Source organism: Echeneis naucrates, chromosome 11 (assembly GCF_900963305.1).
Source record: "Echeneis naucrates chromosome 11, fEcheNa1.1, whole genome shotgun sequence".
NCBI classification, from domain to species: Eukaryota; Metazoa; Chordata; class Actinopteri; order Carangiformes; family Echeneidae; genus Echeneis; species Echeneis naucrates.
The window spans coordinates 6,124,293-6,145,218 of record NC_042521.1 but is presented as its reverse complement, the minus strand read 5'-3'; the positions used below and the strand labels follow the sequence as shown (position 1 = coordinate 6,145,218).

The following is a 20,926-nucleotide window of genomic DNA, read 5'->3' as shown; positions in this document are numbered from 1 at the left end:
TTCTGTCAAAGATAACATTTTGTGTCGAGCTTTAATACAAGCTAGGCTAATGGACGTTAGCATTACGTGTACAAGCTAACTGCGCTGTTTCTTACCTTGTTCTACGTTTCTCGTCCCCGCTTCACCGTCACCGCCTTTTTTTTTAAATATATATATTTGTTCAGATTCAAATGTCTTAGCCCTTCATTTTCTTATCCTCATTTCTTTTCTGATCACCGGACTGATGCTGACCGGACATTTTCCTACCGAACTTCAGACAGCAGAGAACAGGCAAGCATAGCAACAGTAACCAAAGGGGGCGGGGCTTAGCGAAGGATCGGTGGCCAAACCATTTGTGTGTGTGTGTGGGGGGGGGGGGGGGTTGACAATTAGGAAGAAAACAAATAATAAGATAGCTTCAGTAACTAATATTACATTCTTTCACTTAGATTTAATGTCCCTTTTCCTCCATAAACAAGTCATCTCATTGTGTGATTCATTCTGTTTTTAACAGGTCCAATTTCTCGGGTCTCTTCCGCGTCCCGTTTCTGGTCTAGTCCGGTCTGGGTCCATAGGCCTTATCTGCATTAGCCCAATTACTAGTAACAAATTAATCTAGACATGCTCAGGTGCCCACACCTGGAATCAAACCGCAACTTTCTCATTGTGATGACATCTTTAACCACTATACCAGCATGCTGTTACTGTTACACCGTTACTTGTGTTGGAGTAACATTTGACAAGGAGTATCCGTGATTTTATTCGCGTAATGAAGTTGTGTACTCTGTCCAACTCTGATGTTTTCTAAGAGGTAGCTGGGGGAATATCCCGCTGCTGCCTACAAACTGTATCAAAATGAGAGCCAAACAAAGACAGCAGGAGTCAAAATAAGTATATGTGGGGGTCACTGAGGGTGATATCAAGAAACAGAGAACACCCATACTCAACTCACAACTTCACAAAACTCACCAAAAACAAGCATTGCAGAGCTTATATAGTTCTGACTCCCTCCAGCCACAGAGCAAACCAAACTCAGCCCAAACGCCTTCCATATATACCCTCCAATCAAGAGGATTAACTCCAGCTGAGGGCAAATCACAGCTGGCACTGATGGCTCCTGATTAGAGAGGCTCAGGTAAACCTGCACCAACATGCCATGAGCCCAACATCTGAACCTCCCTTCTGATTGGCTGGATATATAAATGTAACAGATTAAAACTCCAAAGAACTCAAATACTGCAATTTTATTGTGACATCACAAAGTTATGGAATTCCTTTAAACTTGAGTGTGTGTTCTGTAGACTGAGTGATTTGATATTTTCACAACAATTGACATGACTTATCACAAACAGAGAAGGCAAAGAAGCCCGAGGGACCTTCAGAGGTAAACGATTTGTTTCCCCCAATTTACTGTTGTCTTGTTGTCAGCAGTCTTTTCGTTAAAAGGCTGCGGTGGCAGGTAAATAGTAACATTATGCTGTGATGCTCGCTTTCAGATCGGGGGCTTTTATTTGCCTATTGGTAAAAGTCACTGCGCTGTCTCTGCTCTGCACAGTTGTGATAATGAATAACCTCAGGCTGCGATTTGGGATTTATTGGAGAATTTGAATAAACTAAGCTGGATGGGGAATAAAATTTTAAATTAGCCAGATGTCCTGACAACAAGATACCAGTTTATTTTTGGGACACCAGGATTTTGGAAAAAATGTTAAAACTTATTTCAGGACAGTTTTGCATTAATTGAAATTAGCATCTGCTGCTAAAGTCAACTAAATAAATAAGTGAGCTTTACTGCATTGGTAATAATTTATCTTTCTCCAAATGCCATGACGTGTTAATATTGTAATTATGGTGGCATTCATTTAGCTTTTCTTGGACTCTTTTTAGCAAAGCTTTCATTAGATTACGTGTTGCCAAAGCCGACTGCACATCACCTCCTTACAGATCTTCCATTTATTTATTTATCACTTTATGAACAATTTATTTTATGATGGACCCAAAGGATCCAATCCTCTTTTGAAAAGTTGCGATAATTTTTGTAATTTTCATCAAGGTTCATGATCAGGTTGCAAATTGAATTTGTCCAATATTTTTCCACCTACAACTAAAAACTGTAAGACAAATGACTGATATTTTCACTATTGTGTTGTTATCAAAGGAAAATATTATTTTGTGTCCTGCGGCCATGATCTTTTCATAAGTTTCATTGTCTTCTCTGGGAGTGTTGGGAAGCTGGTATCATGATGTTTGCATTTAACTGGTCCTGTGGATCCATAACACAGACAGTCGTGTGGTAAGTTTTATATTGCACAGCTGCTTGTATCCTCAGGCTTCAAAAAGGATAATTCCCACTAACCTGATGTAGTTGAAGTAAAAACAAAAGTCGTAAGCTCCACCTCAAGTGAAACAGCTCAGTGTAAACAGCTGTACTGTATGCATGAACTGAAAGGTAAAATCAAGTGGTGCTTCGTAGGATTCAGGCTGTTCGTTCACAATTAAAGCTGCTTGTTTGTGTAACAGACAGGAAGTGGCTGATGCTGAAGATGCAGCTAGTTTTGACCTCTAACTGTCACCTCAGCTGTGGAGATTCAACCCCTAGCATTTGGGCTGTATTTCTTGGCTCCTCTCGCTCCAGAGACTTCCTCTGACATCTGTGCCTGCATTCAGAGCTTGAACAGTTAAGACTCCAAAGTATGTACACAGTACCGTAAACAGGAATCTAAAGGTTTTTGTATTTGCTGTGTCACTGGTACTCAAAGAAGATATTCAGAAGAAGCTGATGAGTGTCTCTACAGCTCAAAGCTTCTGACAAAAATATGACACATTTAAAAAAAAAAAAAAAAAAAAATTCAGTTCAGAGGAAAGTGTTGCCTACTAGTACTTTGGAACCTCCTGCTCATGGGGCAAACTAATACACATTCCCTCACATACATGGTACACAACGTTGCAAAAATCACCCCACAGATGTTTGTGGAAATCTAGTTGTGCACTGTGCAGCTTCTTTATAGAAATCCGACTTTGCTTGGCTGTACTGTAAGTACACACACCAATTGATGATCTAGAATCACAAACCATGTCTGCTATTAAATGTGTGTGACGCCACAGAAGCATGTATAAATATGCTAATTTCAAACAGTTAAAGGCTCGATAAGTCAGTGGCTTAATGTTAGGGAAAAAAATGGTGGAAGCTTTTGTGCTTTGTCTCATGAGTCAGCAAGACCTGGCAGGATATCCTTTTTGCCGTTGGCAATTCCAACAGAAGGAAAGTAGCTGAAGGTGTTTATGTCCGGAAAAGCCTGACAATTACAGTGAATGAAAGGTTTTTTTTTTTTGTTTTTTTTTTTTTTTACAGGTCTGGTCTTTGCACTCAGCACTTCATTCTAATTGCCCTGGTGAGTTGATGCTACAGCTGATTGCTGTAGGTGTCAATTTTCTGCAGTTGCTGCCTCCATTTAAAATGTCATTGACGTCACTGGAGTAAAAAAAAATAAAAATGGCTAGCTAGCCTCAACAATTTCTCGCAGATCCCATTCATTCCTAGTCAGACCAAAATTATCAAAGCACACATGCGATCACACACATAGAGCACACAGAGAGAAAACAAATTGAGTGGGTTGATTGCACTTATTCAACACAATGACAGCTCTCCATGAGACTCAACCAAAACAGACGTCATTGCACACCGATGGTGAAAAGAGACAAAGAGTGAGGGACAAAGACACTGAAGCACAGCGAGAGTGATAATTTGATGAATTTTCAACCACAGGAGTGAGTCAAACAGAATATGAAATGTACACTACAGGTTGGTTACTCACTGCCTTCAAGAATGTATGTCTTTGGTCTTTGGTCCTTTTTCATTTCTTTTCTTTTTGCCCTCTCTAGTCTCACTTTGTTGTTCACTTTGTTTGGTCAGGTAAAATTGGGTGAAAAGCATTCTAAATTTCACTCAAAATTGGTGTCTCCCCCCTCCCCACAGTCCTCCTGTATAATAAATGATACAGATACAATGTAAAATATCACTCCTACATGACATGTGGACGTTAAGGAACGTTTATGTATCGGTCAAATTATCACCTAACTTGTCATTCTATACTTGTGAGTTTGGGTCCCTCTTTGAATAGATTTACTTTTCTTCCTCAAACACTGAGGTTTTTAATCATTTCAGAGCTCTGACCATTTAAAAAGAGCCCAAAACAAACAGAAAACATAGACTTTTAAACTCTGAGACATTGGATGTGATGCACAACAAACTTGATTTTCATTATTATGCTTAAAAGTCTTGAAAGCATTGGTAAATTGATCAGGTTATGTTGTGAGTAATTTAAGTGGTCCTCGTGGCCGTTGTTACCAAACATCAGGATTCATTTGGATATTTTTGGTGAACCCAATGTTCACTTTCATTTTATCTATGTTTTGCTCTCTCCTGTCTGCGGAGGGACATGCGTGGCCCTTTTATCTACTAAATGATCCATTATCTTCACCACATAGGCGCTAACTGTGCAGGTCTGCTGCTTGATGCGGGGCAGCTGACATGAATTGGATTTATAGGAGCATTTTTAATTACTGAAAAGAGCTGCCCGGGTGGTTTGATGAAAGCAGTTCATCATAGTTCACAGAAAGAGCTAAACTATGAGCTCAAAAGCTCTGCAGTGCATCCGAGAGGTCAAAGAAACCACATTACACATGAAATGCCATGAAAACAGATACATCAGCAGCAAGTTGATGCCACAATTCAGAAAACAGGATGGGACACTTGTTTATTTACAGTAGGTACCATAGACATAGACCACAGGTACTATACAGAACATGACAATAATTGCAACTTTTGTGTCTGATGCAGATTATTAGTGAGTTATAACCAAGGCCAATATACAAACTCAGGAAAATTCAGCAGTGAAACTCGTGGAACAATGCTGCTGGCATTTTACTATCCACGGCCATTGTTAATGTTAAAAACATGGATTAGTTCAGCTTTAAAGTGATGGTTTCGTTGCCTTTGACCACATACTGCAACAGTGTCTGTAGCCATACATTTTTTTTATGGTAATGGTGCAAAATGCACCAAAGAGAGAGAAAATAATTTGAACAAACAGACATGAGTGAAAACATAACCTACTTGGGGGAGGTAATACATCAGCAGACGGCAGGTGCCAAGCTTTTAAGATAAGGCCCATTTGTTCCATTAACAAAGTAGTCCATTTCCATCATTAACATTCATTTGGCTTATACTGTCTATGTTCCCAGCCTTACTTTAAAATATTATGTAAATTTTCATTTGGGACATTGATGCACAAGCATTGCTTGCAAACCAGACCATGTAGATGCATTAATAAAACTTTGCTTGATCATTTGATTGTAAGAGATTGCTTTGGATGATTTTAGAAGTGAATACACAACATAAAATACACATCACAAATGCTCCTGTCATGCAACATAAAAGACTGTGTTTAATGTAGATTTATTTCTTTAGTTTATTTCATAAATGAGATCACTAATCCCCCTTTGGGTTATTGCAATTTATGAATCTCTATATATAATAATTTACCAAGACCAATGTCTTTCATGCATGTGTCTGTCATTCATGTTGAGAGAAGCATGAGTCTTAGTCATAAGAACCTGACTGAGGCGAAGATGTTGCTGCAGAGAGATTAGCCTCTCGCAGGTGTAATGACGCACATCTACCTGGGGAAAAGAAAAAAAAACCCAGTACGCTTGGTGAAGCATAAAGGCAACAGGGGAATGTGAAATTCATGTTGTGCTGGATTTTTTTCACTTTTCATTCTTGTGGAATTAAAATCATGTCTGCAAGCAAAATGATCCAAATTTGATCGTTTACTGTCGAAAAAAAAGGCATAAGGCATTTATCATGTGCACCAGGGTTTGCTTGTTTTTTTTTCAAGTGCTCAAAAAAAAAAAAAAAAAAAAAAAAATCAGCCTGGTTGTGTGTGAGTCATACATCACTCTGTGAATGACAAATCCTGTCCAGGTCAGGGATTAAGGTTGCCTGCGTCACTTGGAGTGCACCATCAATTCCGATGTTTCAAAAGACCACTTACACCTTTACATATGGCGCCCTCTTAAACGACCCATGCATGTGCATGTTGCATGAGCACATGCATGCTGAGTGTGACACATCAGGTTGCTGCCAGAAGTAGATGCCATGTTTAGAGTGATGAGTAATGATTTACAGTAGTCTTTGTGGAACTGGAGGCCAATCTAATGCCACCCAGCGCGGTTATATGATCAGACAATGCTTCTTTAGGGTGCTTAGGGCCAAAACATTGACTTCAGTGAAATGTTGGAGGTCATCCAGCTCTTTGTGTCTGTAAAACATGCCTGAAGTCTGATTAGCTGATTAGTTTCAGTCTGATTTATTGGCAAGTATAACTGAGTATCGTCTACATAACAGTGAAAACTGATGCTGTGCTTCCTAATAATATTGTCTGAGGGAAGCATATAGGGTTGAAAAGATTGGCCCAAGGACAGAACCCTGTGGAACTCCATGATTAACTAAACTGTGTGAGGAAGAGTCATTGTTAACATGAACAAAGCGATATTCGTCTGATAAGTATGATTTGAACCAGCTTAGTGCGGCTCCTTTGATCCCAATTTCATGTTTCAGCCTTTGTAAGAGAATATTTTGGTCAACGGTGTCTAAAGCAGCACTAAGATCTAACAGGACCAGTATGGAGGCTAATCGGTTGTATGAAGCTGTTAGAATGGCGTCGCTAACTTTACAATGCTGACACCATGTGGTGTTAAACTATGAGGACAAATGCAGACAAATAAAAAAAAAAGGAACATGAATTAGTGGAGAAACATCTTTAAATAGCCTGGTGGGTATCAGGTCTAAAGGACAAGTTGATGGTCTAGATGATGAGACTATAGAAACTAATTCAGAGAGATTCAAAAGTGAAAATGATTGCCAAGATTCCAGTTTGAGAAGCTGCTGCATTTGGTAGTGGACTACCGCCAACTGCAGATAGAAGCTGCAGAATTTTGGCTCTGATTGTTGCGATTTTACTGGTAAAAAAGCCCATAAAAACATCGGTGCTGAGATGTCCTGCTCCAAATGGCACGGCTCCACAGAATGGGTGGAAAAAAGGACCCATGTACCCCTTTAGCTAAAAGGTCACGTTAAGAAATAGGAAAGGGAAAAACACATTCATTCAAAACGGAAGCTGCATGTGTTTGGCAAACTACGGTAGAAAGGTGCAGCAGGTCTCTGTGGTGTTGTAATTACAATGGCTTGCACTGGCCATCAGTGTCTAGTGGAGCCTCAGCTTCCGGCGGCGGCTCAGTGCAGAATACTAATGCTGCAATTAGTGTAACCCAGCAACAGGAAGTTGGCTGCCCTTGAAGAGAGGCAAGAGAATGGAGCTGAATTCATCGCTCTGATACTCACAAGCTCTAGTGGCTGTTGTCCGGTGGCTCATGCGCTCTACCTCGACATGAGAGGGAAGCTGGAACAGTAGGGCGGTGCAGAGGGCTGCACCGGCTGCAATGACTGCAGGCATGGGAGGTCAAAGGAGACTGTCTGGGTCAGGTGGTGCAAAGTCTTTAGAGGTCTTCACTGCCACAGGTGACAGAAAAACTACCTGCAAGCGTTCCCATCTCCTTTGAAATGCTTTCCGAGCAGGTTCCGACACTGACTTTGTGGTAAGAATATCTAATCTTGCAACAAGAAAAAAGTTGTGAAACTATGCAGGTCTGTAATTGGCAGGAAAAACCCCACAGAACAGCACCAAACGACAGACAGACACTGTTAACGACTCGCTGGCCAACGTAGCTGAGCATTTATCGGCTAGAGACAGATAAATCCTCAGGACTTGGAAAAGATCAGAGACTGAAGAACAGAACTATCGCATCAAAACAAGTGCTGAACACAACAGTGATGATTTGTCAATGTTGTGTTTCTGTTGTCTCCAAGTGGCCAAACAAAGTTTAACAGATTTTGCAGAATTGTCTCATTTTAACTTTTCTGTGTTTTGGGTAAAATGCCATCAGCCTCATTTTAAAGTTTTGTAATTGCTATAACATTGTGGTAACTTGGTATCTAAATTGTATTATGAGGATGGGCAAATGACAAGACCTGCAAAAAGCTCACAGTTTTGCATTGTTGGTGACATAAAAGTAGTTTTAATACGGAGACGACTCGGCCAGCGCACAACCTCCTCCAGAGGAAAGAAAACATGTTGGATATTCGACCAAACTAAAATTGCATCATCACCAAAGAGATTTTTTTATCAATGAAAGTAAAAAAGAGAAAACGGATCATTTCTATTGGAACCATATCATATATTGCAATCTGCAATGTGCTTTCTTTGCACATACACTTTGCCCTAGCTTGCACTCACCAGCAAACTGGACTATATTCACATGTTTTCTGCTGAAACAACTGGAGACATGATTAGTAACACATGGGTTTGCCGTCCCACCTCCAGGCGTTAAGCTGCAGGTGTGTAAGTTTTACATCTTGCTGCTGACTTTCGATAGAGGACCACGAGGGAGGACTCGTGTGGTTTAAAAAGCGTTAGTACTAACTATTCAGACAACGGCCTGAAGTTATCAGATAAATGCCTTCTAATTGAACTTAATGGCACCATTTGTGACTGCAGAGTGCATCAATTCAACCTGCTTGTCCCCCTCTCTCACATCTCAAGTTGAGTTTGACAATACGTCTCCTGCATTTTGATGAATGTGTTACTATGGTAACTCATCCTTGAGTGCTAACTTGTTCGATACAACACACTTTGAGCATTGCACAGCACTTTCACTTAAGTGCAGTTTTCGCCATTACTTGCTTATTGCAGAGGCCTCGCACCCATCTCAGTGTTGATTGACAATAAAATGATAGGCACAGTCCATTTTCAACACCGCGTATCCACAGCAGTGTTTTTTTTTTCCTACAGTGAGTAGTCGATCCATTGACAGTGCTGACATGTCTGAGTCTCTGCCTCCATTCATGTTTTCGTTCTTGACACATATTGGTCAATTCAAGCTTTGTTTCTGCATTCAGTGGGATGACAGCGAACATATCTGTCAGCATATTATGTATTAAATCAAACCAGAGAAGGGGGATAACATGAATGGGTTGTCATCTGACACAGAAGAAAGTTATGCAAAAGGCTTTGATACCTTTATATATTCTATCACCAGACACTTACTGTCCAGTTTAAAAGCTATAAATCAATTTTCATTGCAAATGAATTAGATTGTGGAAGTAAAACTTGAGATGCAGATTCCTGTTCTTTCATGTGCTTTCTTCGATGATCACATATTTCCCAACCAATTCTACCACGGGCGCCTGAGGGGCTGTTGTGATGCCTGGGTGTTGATGCTCGTCGCTGCAAAATAAATACACTAAACTTGCACGTATACCTGCACATTGGGGGACGTGTGACAGGCAGTGTCAAATAATGGCACGTCAACACTTGTCGGGGTTGTTCTAAAGTTAATCTTACATGCCATTATTGAGTTTGTCAAAATTCAGACTTCTGCTGTGGGTTTTCTATGGTGGGTGTTAAAACAAAGGTGGGAAGACATCAAAAAGAATACAACATCTATTGTAATTTAGTGGGCAGAGCTGTCAAACGTTTGCCAATACAGGACTGTTTTTATTTAAAACCTTTATGTTCTATGTCAGTCAAGCCCCATTAGAGACGGTGGCAGAGGACTTCAAAGTTACTTAAAAGGCAAAATAAGTGAAATCCGTGCAACTTCATTCATTATCTTCAAGTTTCTGCAGCGAGCTAATTTCAGACAGCTTTTCTGGTAATGTTAGATAAAAAACCTACAATGGCTGTCTTATTTGATCTATTTCAGTTTATTTCATTACTTTCATTTTGTTAACATCAAGAATTTTGAATATAATATTTTTCAAAATAAGTTTTCTTTCCTCGAGGAGAAATCTTTGCTTCCTTTCTACTTGGTAAAGTTAAATAAGGCACCAACTGTGCGTTTTATTTTTTCAACAGCACATATAGTGATGTAAGAAGTTCTTATTTTAAACTGCTGAAGTACTATATCTGGCTATTGTTGTCTCTACTTACTATAAATAAAGCTTATAACTACGTGTGTTGAAAATGAGCCACTGGTTGCACATCACCAGTGATTAACTTAAATGCTTGGGAGTGTATTCCAGGAACTATCTTTAGTTGGTGCAACTAATAATTTACCCACATGGGGAACCATTGTTGCTCACAATGCCTCTGCCACAGTGTACGCCCAGTTTCTGCTGACTGTCCTATTCATAGGCCGTATGGGAGAATCAGGAACTCGTCAGACATAAAAGTGGCACAGCACAGTGTTACACAGACCCACAGGTGGCTCATGCATCAGTGACAGACATCATTGAATTTGGGGATGTGGCACAGAGTCATCGGTGATGCCTGCGATACCTGTGGTGCAACCGCACCATGAGATGATACAGGTGACAAATTCCATTCATGTGAATGAAACTTCGCGAGCAATTTGGCCTCTCATCTTCAGCTATCACAGGGAGGGATGTCGTTATCCAAATAGCCTGCAATTGACCTTGCCTAATTTGTACATCTTTCCTTCCTGTGGTTGTGGGCCACTTAGATACAGAGGTGGAGTGGGGTCACTCTTATTGTCTGATGGCTGCTCTTATGGTGCACCAGGTAAACACATGGTGTGAGCACTCAGAGAAAATACCTGAGCTGCATCAGGATAACAGCTGAGTCAAAATCACACCGTCAAACCAAAACAAATAGCTTGACTGACCGTGGAGAGACCTTATTTATTTCATATAGATGGTATGGATTGCGCAGGGCTAAAATTTTAATTAGTGGCCTCCCTCCCTCCCTTTTTCTCCCCTCCTCTCCCTGTTCTCTGTCAGGAAATCTGTTTATGGAGCTCCTGCAGATAGGAAACCTGTTTCCATGGGGACTGATGTCTTTTAGACTGGCTAGACATATGTGCGTAAGACGGTCATGTGGCTCGAAAAGAAAAGTTTTCGCTTTGATATAGTTGGCTGGTGACGTATGATGAATTTCTGAGAGCAGTGTCCAAGTTTCAATCCAACTGACTGACGAAGATTTTTTGCAGTTTAGTAGAAAGATTCCAAACGTTTCAACCAAAGAGCTCATTCCAAGCAAACTATGAAATCCATCTAAATCAACGGTTAAAGTAAATGGAATCAGTGTTAGCAGGCTGAGTAGGCATTTATATGCATATATTCATTATCTGCTGTATATATATTTACCTTTCTTTTGAAGTTAGTGGGTGCATTAATTCTCTCTCTCTGCTGCCATTTTGGGCTTTGAGCATGCATGCAGATTCCAGTTTTGCCTTTTGCATTGGCAGTGAGCATTGACAGTGATGCACAACATTGTTTGCAGAGTAATTTGCCACAGTTTTTTCCACGAGCCTAGCAAAAAATTGGCATCATCATTAATGGAGTTTCATGGATTCAAATGCAAAATTACAATTTTTCAAAATTTTTGAACCCTTTTTTCTTTCAAAAGCATGAAAATATATTTGATTAAATGTTATAGTGGGCATATTGGAGGTTTTGGTGCAGGAAATAAAGGAATGTTGCTCCTTGCAGTTGAATTTGCTTCATGGTTTTGGCTGTAACTAAAAATGAGCGCATGCTGCCACCCAGTGTCAGCAGCAGCTTCGTGGAAAAGCGTGAGAATATATGACATAACTGTTGATGAAAGAATACTGGTAATTTCGGATAATTATTAAAAAGCACTTTAGAGTCAAACAGATCTCTCCTTAGCAGTCTAAATTGCACTGTTTTACATAATAGAAAAAATATAGTAATCAGGTTGAACAAAATTTTTAGGAAACAAAGGATTTTCTCTGTCTGCTGTTAATAAAACTTTATATATTTCCCACAATAAATATACACATAGCGCGCAGATTGCTGCACCAGACTTACCAGACGATATATGTAACAGTGATGTTGAATGATGCTGTGAGTGCATCCCCTAACCTCCTTTTATTTTCCATCACTGACCATCACTGAAAAGGTTATTGAATCATAGCGAAATAAAGGTCAGCATGGGAAGACCAGCAAACTCAGTTTCACTCTGTACTTGTAAACCTCGTCCTCCAACAAAACTTTCATGGCCTTTGACACATTCACATCCAGTTTTTGTAACCAAACAGTCACTTTCTCCACACCACTGAGTCACAAATAGTAGTCATCCATCACTAATTACTGCAAACTTAGGGGGAAGAAAGGCTTCAGACTCTATTCAGCACAGTTCTGATGAAAGCAGAGACTGCGTTGACCAAACGATTTTGTTGTGACTAATATTTCAAAGGCCAAAAGTGAGGAAAACAACACAATCTAAATAAAAATTTTGTAGTAATCTCCCACAAATTTGGCTTTTTTTTAATTAAATTAAAATTCTAATAGCAATAAGAGTGTTGCTTAAATTCTAATTAATAAAAGGAAAACATTTATTGACACACGCACCTTAAATTAAACTTTCCAGCATCACTTCTTAGAATACAAAATCAATACAAGATCAGCGCGAGCTAATGGCACCATTGTAAGTCTGTTTTTATGCTCACACCAGGTATGTAAGCAATGGAGCTGTGTACAGAAATCACTCAACAGACAGACCTTGACATCAACTAACCTCGCGAGAGTGACAGACAAATAAGTCAGCCTGAGCATAATTATTCTTGACACTGTCAAAACATCTCTGTAATTCAGAATGATGTCTGCCATGTTTACGTTGAGAATGCCAGTGTGGGTTTCTGTGTAGGTATACTGTATTGCTTGTTGATTAAATGTGTTATGAAATGAACTCACTGAATTGCGGTTGTGTGTGTGAGATGCTCTGAAGTAGAAATGCTCTGATGGATGTGACGAAAACACCATGCAAATTACAGAAATACATAACTGTTCTTTTTTTTTTCAATGAGAAACTATAAAAGCTCCAAAATGAGCCAAGAGCTGAAAATGTTTGATTTCATGATTATCTCTGTACCTAAAACTACAGGGGCGCCTGCAGGTTGTGATGTGAGGTCCAAAACTGCTCGAGTCTCTGCAGGATGGCTCCCAAATTATACTCCGACCTCAAACTCAAGAACACAGCTCATCATTGTTTGTTGGTACTGTATAATTAAAACCTCCTCCAGTGACCTTTTCACACTTGTGACTCATTAATGTAGGCATTCATTATGAATGTCATTTATGATATGTCTGTTTTTTTTATTCCCAACAATTGCAATACTTCCATGTACAACGCCCCTCAAAGGACACTGTTGTGTCAGAGAGAAAATTCACATCTATAGTACCTCTTTCATTTGCTTTTCATTTTATATGTGTAACAAGGCACCATGCAGACAGAAAACTCCATGACTCATGATAACCTCTAAAAGCTTGCTCAGAGAAAGCTGCTTGTCTTTCAAGTCCCTGCTTAAGCCCCCTTTAAACAGAGTGACATGACACATGGGGTAACCTCCATAAATTGGGATCCTTCTGCAGCGAGATAACCCACAGGATGCTCTCTGAGCAGTCTGAGAGCACGGTGACATTTTACCAGAAGAGAAAGAAAAAGGCAGAATACAGGAGCTGAGAATGGATCAAGAGAATGAATTGATTTAGCAGCAATGTAAACTAGCACACTGTACTGGCTGTAGTCAGAGAAGAAACGGTATCTTCCCACTTAAACAGACACACAATCTTTACTCATACTTTCCATGAAGTGCATTTTAGTCCAATTCATTTATTTTATTAATCTCAATAACAGTAGTTTGGCTGCAGCAGGGTCCAAACACAAAAATGACATCAGCAGTAAATGAAACACAGTCAGTAATACAAAAAGATCTTTAAAATCATCCACCATGTTTCCAACATGTTGGAAGTACATCATATCACAATATCACTTTCTGCTGAAGTGAAACAGGCCTTTGTGAAGTAGAGTAACTGTAGAGTTACACAAACAGGGACAGAGAAATGAGAGACACTGGACATCTCTAAAGCAGTGCTATTAAAGGAAACTCTAGTGGGCTGTCACCTGGTCGACGCTGTGCTATATATCCTCCTATTTATTTATTTAAACAAGATTTAAGTGAAAGCAGACGAAAAATGCCAAATACGCTTAGGGAAAAAACGGTTTATAGCAGCAGAAAAGGTCTGGTAAGAGGAATTCATCTGTCATTTTTAGAATTCATCCAGTCACGGAGCATAGTGAATGAGTGGCCGGCGCAGTACACACTGGAAAGGTCACTCTATGATAGGACTGATATATGACCAGATCCACATTCACATATTGGGTAGTTTTGCAATTCGTCTTCTCAAGATTTGTTTGGCAGTGCCAGGAAATCTGGGTGAAAAAGTTGCCTTCTATTCAACAGCATTAAATTACTGTATCCATGCAACCAGGAAAAAACCACAGCAATTACACATGACTTTGTGTAATTGTTTTTGCTATCAAACTGAAGAAAAAGTAAAAAAAAAAAACAAAACACCCTTTAAACTGTGATATTGCACACAAGGAGCAGTGCAGCAAGTACAGTAGACATGGATGAATAATGTTATGTGTTTGTGGAAACAGTTGCCTGAAACTTTTCATGCGCCAGAGCCTGAGAGATCTATTGAGTTGTATGAGTCAGGCGGAAGTGTGCTAACTCATTGTGAGAGCAGAGAGAACATGAATACTCATTTAGTTCAATGAAGGTCATGGCAGACCTCTTTTTTTATTTTTTTTTCCCCCATACACAACCTGATGTTACTTTATGTGCTTGACCATTTCATTTGAGTGTGTAATGATCCATTTGTGATGCATTGTAGTTGGGGGTTAGGGTTTGGTTTCAATTAAAAACGTGCTTTGTGATTAGAAAATCACATATGCCCACATCAGTGCATGTTATTAAAAAGTTGCTTTTGCAGGTATTTCAGACCTTCATCTACTTTCCAATTGATTATGATAATGGTATCATTACACACCATTTTTATACTGATTTTGATGCACATGTATGCTGTTTTTTTTTTTTTTTTATTCAGCCTTTGTCCTCCTGTCCTAGTTTAAACGTGTTGTAATGGAAATTTTCCACCAGGTGGCGCTGACGTCATAACGCTGGATCTCGACCACCGTGCTGAAACCACCGAAGAAGTCCTCCAGCTCCAGGCTGAGCCGAGCCTCGGAGTTCCAGGTGGGAAACCCATCGGTGTCAGTGGACACACCAGGCAGGTAAACCCGCTCCAACACCGCACATTTCTCAGCACAACTAGTCTGTTTTCATCTCGGCTCGTTAAATTTGACGGCTGTCAACTTTTCCCGCCGGCCTTTCGGGCTGTTTGTGGCGGAAAAACAGCTGTTAGCCGACGTTAGCTTAGCCTGCTATTAAATGTCCCCGACAGTTGTTTAGCTAGCACCCAAGAAATCCAAACAAGGAGCCTTCAGTTCTCACTCCAACTCTCCGTTTTCCTCCTCTGCAGTTTGAGCTACAACAGATTACAGCCCGGCTGCGATGGGAAACACTGGAGCCAGAACACACACGCTTTTTTCTTTATTTCCTTCTTCCCATTGAAGGCAGATGGTTTTGAGTCATGGATCCAGCTGTCGTGGACAGTCCGGTCACCCTCGTCATCAGGGCTCCCAACCAGAAGTACGACGACCAGACCATCAACTGTTACCAGAACTGGACTGTGGAGAAACTCAAAGCACACCTGTCTGATGTCTATCCGTGTAAACCAGTCAGTATTTCTCTCAGATACACGAACATCTGCTGCCATCTGTAATCCTTTTTCTGTGTCATCCACGCCAGCTGATCACCTTTATTGCGTTGGCACAGCCATAAAAAATATTTCCAGGGAGAACTTTTAATTCTGCTCAACTTGATCTGATTCACATTGCTGCTGAAAAGTCACAGTAGTCTTGTGTAGATTTGTGGTTACAGTTATTTTCTGATTGTATTGTGTTGCTAATCTTTGCTTGTTCCTGGTATGACTGTAAATCTGGAGAGTAATCTCTCCAAGAATTCAACTTGTTAGTGTAACTTAGTAAATATTAACTGTGGAAAATCTTACAATGGGGCAACCTGAACTCATAATAAACCGCTCTGTTACATGTGGCTTGGACTAAAATAGGCAATTTAAAGTCCTGAAGGAGCAAACGGTGAATGTAGGCTTTAAGAGGGAACAGTGTGACCTTGTTCTCCTGCAGGTTTAATCCACTGTTAAGACCCACTTATCCCAGTTGACAATACTATGATCTTATCCTTGTTACTCGCTCCTAAAATCTGTGCCTTTTGATATTCTAACTTGCATCACTACATCCACTGGTGTTGCTACTACAGACTCCTGCCTCTGACGCTGTTGTCACTGTAAAACATTTCAGAGTTCCAAAGACCAGAGGCTCGTGTATTCTGGGAAGCTGCTTTTGGATCATTTTACCTTAAAAGATGTGCTGAGAAAGGTAGGTTCTCTCTGTTAGTGTCATAGTTGATTTGCTTGTTTGAGAAAGGTTTGTCATTATAAGACACCCAAAAAACAAACAAACCTGGTGTAATCTGTTTACATGCTTTAAGCAGCTGCATGTACAGTCAGGATATAGGTACAACCCTAACCCTGTGATAGAACTATATTATACCAGAAATCCTTGTGCCAACTTGTTCCAACTTGTGAGTGTGGTGCATCCTGTCTCCTGTACACTTAGTTTGGAAGTCCATGCACTTACAACAGTCATAGGGATAAGAGTACACTTCAAATACTTTAAAATTTGGCAACAAATGTATTTTTATTCAGCTGTTTTTGTAAATGGGAGGTAGTTTAAAGAGAAAACCCCTAGCATGTGTTTTTACGTTGAATTCACCAGTAGTACAAAGAAAATATGAATGTAACTCATACTATGTAGTTACATGCTAAATGGCAGGTGTTTTGAAGTTTTCTGTATTTGTTACATCGCACAGTGTTCAGCCATAAATGTTAGACATTGATCTCATTTTCCTGAACATGGAACACATTGACTTTGTGCGGTAATAAGTTGTATTGGTTTCTACAGCAGGATGAGTACCATATGCTCCATCTTGTGTGTGCCTCGCGAACCCCTCCCAGCTCTCCAAAGCCCCCCGGAAGCCGTTATAACAAGCCTCAGGAGAATTTAGCTAATCCCACGGTGGGTCAATCACACACACTCATCACAGCTTTTCATTTATTTCATCATCACCCCATTTCTTTTCATCATCCAGCTCCCTGCTCTAATGTACACCTCCCTAAGGATTTGCTAATTAATGCTTTGCATTTGTCCAAGCTGAAGCAAGAACTATTATGAATAATCAGAACCTCTTTTCTGGTTACAGCCTCTTACAAACTCAAATAGCCCTTCCACTGATCATCAACGGCTGCCGTCTTCTGTGGAAAGCACTGATGGACTCAGACAGCGAATTGGATCCTTCCCTTACCACCAGTTAAATCCGCAACTTATGCACACGTAAGTGTCTGGGCAAGTCATTATTTCAAACCTATAGATCATTCATCAAATACATACACCTCACTACGGAACAGTGACTCTTAACGTCAAAATATGTAAACCACAAGCTGACATGTCAATAACGAAAGCTGAAAATGAAGGCTAGTCATTTGTTTATAATGTGTTGTCGTGTAGGACATCATGCGTATATTATATACAAGAAATCTCACTTTGTAAAGGGTGTGGAAAATATTATGACAAGACATTTTAATTTATTTATTGTTGAAATTTGGATATCTAAGCCATGAGGCAGCACCACGTGCTTTGAGCAAGCTTGATAATCATCTGACTCACAGATGTTAACGGCTTTCAAAATAGCTGTGTGTAACAGAGTATTTTCCATTTTCATCACAGTTTAAGTCTGCATTGTCATATTGTCCGTACATCCTGAACTTGTTAGTCAAGGACAACACAATCATTTCAGGACTTTGTTATTGCACATTGGTCTCAACTTAAAGATGAATTATGCTGTTTTAATGCTGTAGCCACTGATAACACATCCTCAGCTAATCTTGTACCTATGACCTTGTGGCAGGTCAAGCGTATATCTAATGCAGGATATCTGTTTTCCAGCTGGTATCCGTACCCTCCACAGTCGACCCCTCCCACAAGCATGCCTTCCTATTACAGCCCCATGACACTAATGTGGTGGCAGCAGCTGTACGCCCGACAATACTACATGCACTAGTAAGTCCCGTCACGTTTCTGTGTTCTGTTTTTACCCAACCTAACTGAGTGAAATAAAGAAAATTAAGTTCAATTATTTAAAAGAATTGGATCATTTGGAGCAAATGACTTAAATGAATACAATTTTTCTTTATTTATTAAACAAATACACTAAATTAACTACGGTCTTATATCAAATGGGTCAAAGTCAGTGAGTTAAATTGAGTGTAATTTACTCAATTTAGTGAAACAAATTCATTGAATTCATTTAAAGGAGAGATGGGTGGACTGAAAACGTACCCTTTCCAGCTCAGCCCGTCTGCGAAAACATGAGTAATCCCCCAGCTCTGCTCTCATCATCTTTGTCTCGCTCTTTCCAGTCAGGCACTGGTTGCATCATCTCAACACCTCAGGCCAGACCGGCCGTCAGTTCAGCCTAACCAGCCCGATCCCCAGAGCCAACGACCTCAGGCAGATCGCCGCGGTAACGCAGAGGTCCAGATGAACGCTCAGGGAGGGGAGATCCTGAATGACGAGGAGCTGAACTGGGATTGGCTGGACTGGGTGTACACATTTTCACGGGCTGCAATATTACTCAGTATAGTCTACTTCTACTCCTCCTTCAGCCGCTTCGTCATGGTGATGATGGCCATGCTGGTGCTTTACCTGTGAGTGATCCTTTTACTTTAACATGAGCAGGCCAATGGGGATTGGTAAAAAGCCTTCCACCTCCAACTTGACAACAGATGCCATTCACCAACAAAACTACACAAAACTCAGCATGAACTCTTGCTGCTCTCTCTCCTCCATTGAATGTCCTCAGTAGTTCTACAGTAAATTAACAGGAAAATACTTTTTTTTGTTTTGTTAATAAATTGTTGAATCAATCAACAAGTTAATAGCAGTTTTATCTTATAGAATAATATTCATTAAAACAATATAGTATAACAATATGCAGGTCGTACGTTTTGATGGCTTCTTGGATAAGCAGTTTTGGTTTGGCACTGGAAACATGCTGAATTTGGCTTCTTCTGTCTCCAGGCACCAGGCTGGCTGGTTTCCCTTCAATCTGGAGAATGAACTCCAGCTCCCTGGAGACCGAGCCAATCAGGACGATGTGGAGGGGGAGCTGCAAAATCACGACTTGCAGGAAATGGTAACTTATTTTCTCATCCATATCACTTACAACTGATATCGTCATCCCGGGGCTGATGGGATCTATATTTGCGAGAATGATTGTACTTGTAGTCTAATGTAGCAGTTTCCATATCATTGATTTTGACAGACGGGCTCAGCAAATAGATCGAGAAAGTGGAAATTGGTTTCAGATGAGATGATGACTATAAAAATCCTGACAGTGGTTGCAAATATAGCTCTCAATGAAAAAAACAGTAAAGACTCATATCTTAAAAAAAAAACCCTCAAGTTTTCTTTAACAAGAAATAAAAATTTAAATTGAAACTATCATTATCAGGGACAAAATGAACTGACGCTTCTTGAAAGTAAATAATTAAAAGTAACTTTGCATTAGAGAACTATTAGTTCTTTTCACAGTTGATATGCTGACGTGGTTGTAGAGACACCATTGCAGTGCAGAACATACACACCATGTTCTTATTGTTTGACCTCATCACGTACAGGACGGAGCGGTGGATGACGGTTCGGATAATGATGGCGAAAGTGGAGAGGAAGGAGCAGAGGACCCAAACAGCGTCCCCCACACAGGCTTCCTGTCGTCCACGTGGTCGTTCATCATAACCTTCTTCATGTCGCTCATCCCAGAGGGACCGCCAAATGCTGCTAACTGAACCACAAGTACCACGAGGCACCGCAGTTTTCCACAGGAGCATATTCTTTCTTTAAGAGGACTAACATCACCAGTGTTACAGATTCCCCACTAGTTTAATTTAGTTTAATTTAACTGGTTTAACGTGAGGAAAAGAAGAAAGTCAGTTTATGCTGACCTTTCCTTGTTTGTCTGCACCGAGACAAAACTGGTTAGAACTGTGAAATGCAAAGAACTTTTAGGTGTATAAACAGGGATTGCAAGTGATTCCTTGTAAACATAGAGAAAATAATATTAACAATAATTAGAGTGTCTGCCACTGCATTGTTTGTATAATTTATATATAATGTGTAGGGACAGAAGACACTTTTATTTAACCTGAATTTGAGCTTTTCTTTGTAAGAAACTACAATTCTCATTGAAATAGTTTTGTTTTAATTGCCGAGGTTGATTTTCTTTTTGTAATGCTGTTTTCAAATGGAGTCCAAAAGCTGAGTCATGTAGCACTTGTGATAAATGATATGAGTGATTTTGACCTGAGTGTTCATAAGATATGCTGGACACAATGTGTTTTGTGTTGAAGTGTAACTCAGAGTGATGTCGGCTTCTGAAAAGTGACGCGATGAACCGCTGATTCTCTCAAACAGCGTTGAAGAAATGAGCGATGAAGACGAGACAGGACAACTGTTGCCGAGATGCAAGTTTTGTGATGTTGAGCCGACAGGTGATTAAATTTCTTACTGTTGATGTTAGAAGAAACGTACACCTCCGGCTGCTGCTGTTACATTTATCACGTGTACCAGAAATAAATAAATAATCACATTTATCAAGCCTACCTTAGTGGTCATGAAGTGATGTTGTTAGACTGTCTTTTCTTCCAGAGTCTCACGTCACCAGGACTGACGTCATTGTCCACTCACTCTTCTAGGAGGAGGTAGGATGAGATTTCAAACATTCGTGATGAGGAGAACGTGCTCGTTGTCAGCTGGAACATATGGTGGCCAAACAAGATGCATACATTAAATTGTAGCAC

The 20,926-nt window shown here is 40.1% G+C and overlaps 1 protein-coding gene across 1 annotated transcript; it reads left to right on the top strand.

Annotated features, from left to right (window-relative positions):
• The first annotated feature begins 15,081 nt into the window (after nt 1-15,081).
• LOC115051053 (homocysteine-responsive endoplasmic reticulum-resident ubiquitin-like domain member 2 protein) lies at nt 15,082-20,720 on the top strand. Its single transcript, XM_029514322.1, has 9 exons — nt 15,082-15,161; nt 15,410-15,667; nt 16,311-16,388; nt 16,974-17,087; nt 17,272-17,402; nt 18,015-18,128; nt 18,488-18,775; nt 19,149-19,263; nt 19,748-20,720. The coding sequence occupies exons 2-9, from the start codon at nt 15,521-15,523 to the stop codon at nt 19,913-19,915; spliced, it is 1,155 nt and encodes a 384-aa protein (XP_029370182.1). The 5' UTR covers nt 15,082-15,161; nt 15,410-15,520; the 3' UTR covers nt 19,916-20,720.
• The last annotated feature ends 206 nt before the right edge of the window (nt 20,721-20,926 follow it).